At 57.4% G+C, this 5,035-nt stretch overlaps 1 protein-coding gene across 1 annotated transcript; it reads left to right on the top strand.

The window, feature by feature from the left end:
- Positions 1–1,491: 1,491 nt before the first annotated feature.
- LOC119405806 (uncharacterized) lies at positions 1,492–2,361 on the top strand. Its single transcript, XM_037672632.1, has one exon. It carries the CDS (start codon positions 1,492–1,494, stop codon positions 2,359–2,361), a length of 870 nt encoding a protein of 289 aa, XP_037528560.1.
- Positions 2,362–5,035: the final 2,674 nt, after the last annotated feature.

Genomic DNA, 5,035 nt, shown 5'->3' on the forward strand with positions numbered 1-5,035 from the left:
ACGTCGAACAGGACGTCCTGAATGACGACGCGAGCAGTGCATACTGCTGTGGGATGAATACTCTGGGAGCTCGCGGTACGGAGGGACATCCCAGAAAGTGGCGTCATCACTTTTCGAAGTAAGCGGCAAAGTTTCGCGTCCATAACGGATACAGCGGCTCCAGTATCGATAAGGGCCGATGGGCGAACACCGTCCACGAGCACGTCGATTACATTCGATGGACTTCGCTGAGGGCTTTCACAGTTCGATAGCGTCGCAGCCCTTGCCTCCTGGACTGCGACGACTAGTTTTCCTGCTCTCGTGCGACCGAACGTGGCCGCATGGGTGACAGTGATCGACGTCGTGGAGACGGAGAGCGGCGAGTAGCTGGAGGTGGGCGTGACGTCGGCGACATAGGTGGAGGTGGGTCGTAGAATGCACGGCTTGACTGGCCGGTGACAGGTGACGCGACTGGAGGTGGTTGCACGCGTTGACAATAACGTGCCACGTGACCGGCGTAACCGCAAGCAAAGCAGATGGGCCGGTTGTCAGAGGTGCGCCATCGGTTCGCCGGAGTAGGTCCCGCCCATGTCGCAGGACGCGATTGACGGGTCGGCTGCTGAAATGACTGCATGGTGGGCTGCAGTCGGGGCCGAGGGATGGCGTCAGTATATGTAGCCGGCACACCCGCCTCAAAAAACGGAGGTCTAGCGGCGGCTTCGGCATAACTCATTGGGGCAGCCGCAGGAATTACTTGGGGCGTCCTGGCGACAACTTGAGCGTAACTCTGGGGCGCAGGAGCCGGAGGTTGCGGGTGGTACTCAGGCATGACCTCCACAATTTCCTGCTCAATCGCTCGGCGGAGAGGAGGAAGAAGGGTGGTCGACGACTGTTGAACTTGCGGCGGGTGGGCAAAGGCGAGGAGGGAGACCTGGCGTGCAATTTCCTCGCGCACGAATGACTTGACTTCTGCCAGCGACGCGGCCTGGTCAGATATTGCCGCCAAGCCAGCAAGCTCTGCGTCGCGTGATGGGGAGCGACGGGTCATCGAAGGCTGCCGGCGGAGCTCCTCGTAGCTCTGGCACAGCGTTATGACCTCGGCCACTGTGCCAGGGTTTTTGGCGAGCAGCATGGTGAAGGCATCGTCGTCAATGCCTTTCATTACGTTCCGGATCTTGTCAGACTCAGACATGGTTCCGTTGGCCTTCTTGCACAAGTCGAGGACGTCTTCGATATAACTTGTGAAAGATTTGTAGCGGCAGCAGCATCGGCGTCGCAAAGAAGAGGACGAAGACGATCGCTCTTGCACGAGGCAGGTGCCGCTGCCACGGGCCTGCGCGCGCTTGCGTTCGAAAGAAAGAGATTAAAATACTTCTGGCCAAGGCGGTCGTGTCGGGCTCGCTCTCTCTCTCTGGCAAGACCGAGACTTCGCCGGTCTGTGAGGTCGCCCATCGCCACAGTTTGGTGACCCGGACGTGATTGTGGCCATACGTTTCCGTGGCAGAAGCGACCATGGAACAGACTGACGGTACAAGTTCTCGAGACCAGAACCTTCCCGAGCAACGCGGTGAGCCTTCCTGTTCAGCCATCGCTGTCCGCCTTCCTCAGTACTGGGACCAGCATCCTTCGGCGTGGTTTCTTCAGGCGGAATCACAATTTGAAGTTGCTGGTATCCGCTCCCAAGCTACGAAGTTCCACTATGCTGTTGCGGCACTCTCGCCCACCGCCATTGACGAAGTAGCGGATCTGTTGAGCAACCCGCTGTCTGCGAACGCCTACGACGATCTCAAGACGACCCTGCTACAGCGCACGGCAGTTTCACAGCGTGCTCGCATACAGCAGCTTCTGTCCACTGAAGAACTCGGCGACCGACGCCCCAGCCAACTTCTTCGCCGAATGAAGCAGCTGCTCGGAGACAACGCGAGATCCGTCGACGACGCGCTGTTATGCGAGCTGTTTTTACAACGACTGCCGGCTAACGTGCAGATGGTTCTGGCAACAGCTTCTACCATGGACCTCACCGGACTTGCCGCGTTGGCTGACAAGGTGATGGAAGTAGCCACGCCAGCCATCGCAGCCACGACACCGTCGACTGGTGAGGGTACCACCACGCTGCGAACTCTGCCGTCTTTTTCGACAGCCCAGTCGCCGCTCGACGCCCTGTGCGAGCGTCTCGAACGCATCGTCTCTGCAGCAGAACAACGCCGCGCGTCACCTCACCGTTCACGCCACCGAAGTTCCAGCAAGCCGAGACGCACACCCACTAGCCGTGACGCGTCACCAACGCCTGGCATCTGCTACTACCATCGCCGTTTTGGAAACGACTCTCGACACTGCCGCCGTCCTTGTGCGTGGCAGGGAAACAGGCCGGCCGACCTCTGACGGCGACCAGCGGTCCGGCCCAGCACACAAGTCGCCTCTTCTACCTCACGGACAGAGCCACAGGACAACGTTTCCTTGTCGACACTGGTGCAGACGTAAGCATTATTCCTGCTCAACGCTCCGACCGAAAAACGACACCTGTGTCGTTTTTGCAAGCTGTCAACGGTACCAGGATTCCAGTCTACGCATCACGCTCCGTCATGCTCAATCTTGGCCTCCGACGAGCGTTTCGCTGGATTTTCCTGGTTGCAGATGTCCGACGCGCCCTCATCGGAGCTGATTTCCTGCACCACTATGGACTCCTTGTCGACGTGAAACACCGTCGTCTTGTCGACTCTCTTACCCAGCTGACCGTTACCGGCGCCCTTGCAACAACCACATCGCCGATCGCGCCCATATCTTCTATGCTAGAAGAACCTTTCGCCGAGCTCCTTCGTGAGTTTTCCACTTTGACGCGCCAGCCGGACTGGACGCAACCGGTCCAACACGACGTTTGTCATCACATCGTCACCTCCGGCCCTCCGGAACGACACGCCTCCGAACTCCGCGCGGGCAACTCAAGGTTGCCCGCGCGGAGTTCGAGCACATGCTCGCACTCGGGATCATCCGACCTTCTTCTAGCAACTGGGCGTCTCCGCTTCATATGGTGCCGAAGAAGTCTGGGGATTGGCGTCCATGTGGCGATTACCGGGCGCTCAACAACATCACGGTTCCTGATCGCTACCCACTTCCGAATATCCAGGACTTCACGGTAGCACTGCACGGTGCGACGATCTTTTCTAAGATCGATCTTGTTCGCGCCTATCATCAACTGCCAGTCGCCGAAGAAGACATCCCGAAGACCGCCATCACCACACCTTTTGGTCTTTTTGAATTCCTCCGCATGCCCTTCGGCCTACGAAACGCTGGTCAAGCGTTCCAGCGTTTCATAGACTCCGTCACCCGAGGCTTGCCATTCGTCTTTGCCTATATCGACGATCTCCTTGTCGCAAGTCCTTCCGCTGAAGAACATGTTCAACACCTGCGGTTGTTATTCTCCCCCCTCGCCAGCCGCGGAATCGTCATCAACGCCGCCAAAAGTGAACTTGGTCGACAGGAACTCGAGTTCCTTGGACACGTAGTCGACGCGAACGGCATTCGACCACTGTCATCCAAGATTCGCGTCGTCGAAGATTTTCCCACAACCGACAACGATGACCAAACTTCGACAATTTCTCGGGTTCGTCAATTTCTATCGACGGTTTATACCCGATTGTGCACGACTGGTCGCCCCTCTAGACGGTCTTCTCCACTCCAAAAGGAACCAAGCGCTTCAGTGGACTGAAGAAGCCGCCCACGCGTTCACAAGAGTCAAGAGTGCCCTCGCCAGTGCAACACTCCTGAAACATCCGAAACCAGATGCACCGACTGCTATCATGACAGACGCCTCGAACAACGCTGTCGGCGCCGTTTTGCAACAATTCATCAATGGTGCATGGCATCCACTCGCTTTCTTTTCAAAGAAGCTGAAGCCTGCACAGAGCCGTTACAGCGTTTTCGGCCGCGAGCTACTCGCCGTGTACTTGGCTGTTCGACACTTCCGGCACTTCCTAGAAGGTCGTCAGTTTAGCGTCCTGACCGACCATAAGCCCCTTGTGCACGCGATGAACCGATCTGCGTCCTACTACTCGCCTCGCGAGAGTCGACACCTCTCCTACATCTCGGAGTTTACCACAACGTTCCGTCCTGTCAAAGGCACCGACAACATTCCTGCCGATGTTCTGAGCCGCGTCGATGCAGTCTCCACGGCAACTGCAGAGCCTTCCATTATCGACGTCGGCCTACTCGCTACTCACCAGCGTGACGACACCGAGCTACGTACCCTCCGAAATTCGTCAACGTCCCTGAAGCTGGAGGACGTCGTTTTGACTTCAGATGGTACATCGGTAGTGTGTGATACTTCTACCGGCACACCCCGACCTTTCATTCCGGAACCGCTTCGCAGACGCCTGTTCGATGCTGTACACAGTCTGTCGCATCCCGGAATTCGCGCTACACAGAAGCTCATTTCCAGTCGCTACGTTTGGCCTCAGCTAAACGCCCAAGTTCGCCACTGGATGCGCTGTTGTTTGCCGTGTCAACGCTCCAAGATCCAGCGCCATCCCATTCCGCCTGCGAAGTTTTTCCTTCCACCGGACGCGCGTTTCGACACCGTACACTTGGACCTGGTCGGCCCTCTCCCACCTTCCAAGGGCTACAGTTACATACTGACATGTATCGACCGCTACACACGATGGCCAGAAGCTACACCCATCGCCGACATATCAGCGCCCACAGTTGCAGCAGCCTTCGTGTCGACATGGATTGCGAGGTTCGGCTGCCCATCTACCATAGTCACCGATCGCGGTCGGCAGTTTGATTCGGCGCTCTTCAAAGAACTCCTCAAGCTTCTCGGAACGACACGCCTCCGCACGACCTCTTACCACCCACAAACCAATGGGCTGGTCGAACGTTTCCACAGGCATCTAAAGTCCTCCCTCATGGCACAAGGATCACCAGAGAAGTGGGTCGTTCAACTGCCACTCGTTTTGCTTGGCATTAGAACTGCCATCAAAAGCGATCTGGGCTGTTCATGCGCCGAGTTGGTCTACGGCAGTTCGCTACGCCTACCATGCGACTTCTTCGAAGCCCCCGC

This window comes from Rhipicephalus sanguineus, chromosome 9 (assembly GCF_013339695.2).
Source record: "Rhipicephalus sanguineus isolate Rsan-2018 chromosome 9, BIME_Rsan_1.4, whole genome shotgun sequence".
Taxonomy (NCBI): Eukaryota; Metazoa; Arthropoda; class Arachnida; order Ixodida; family Ixodidae; genus Rhipicephalus; species Rhipicephalus sanguineus.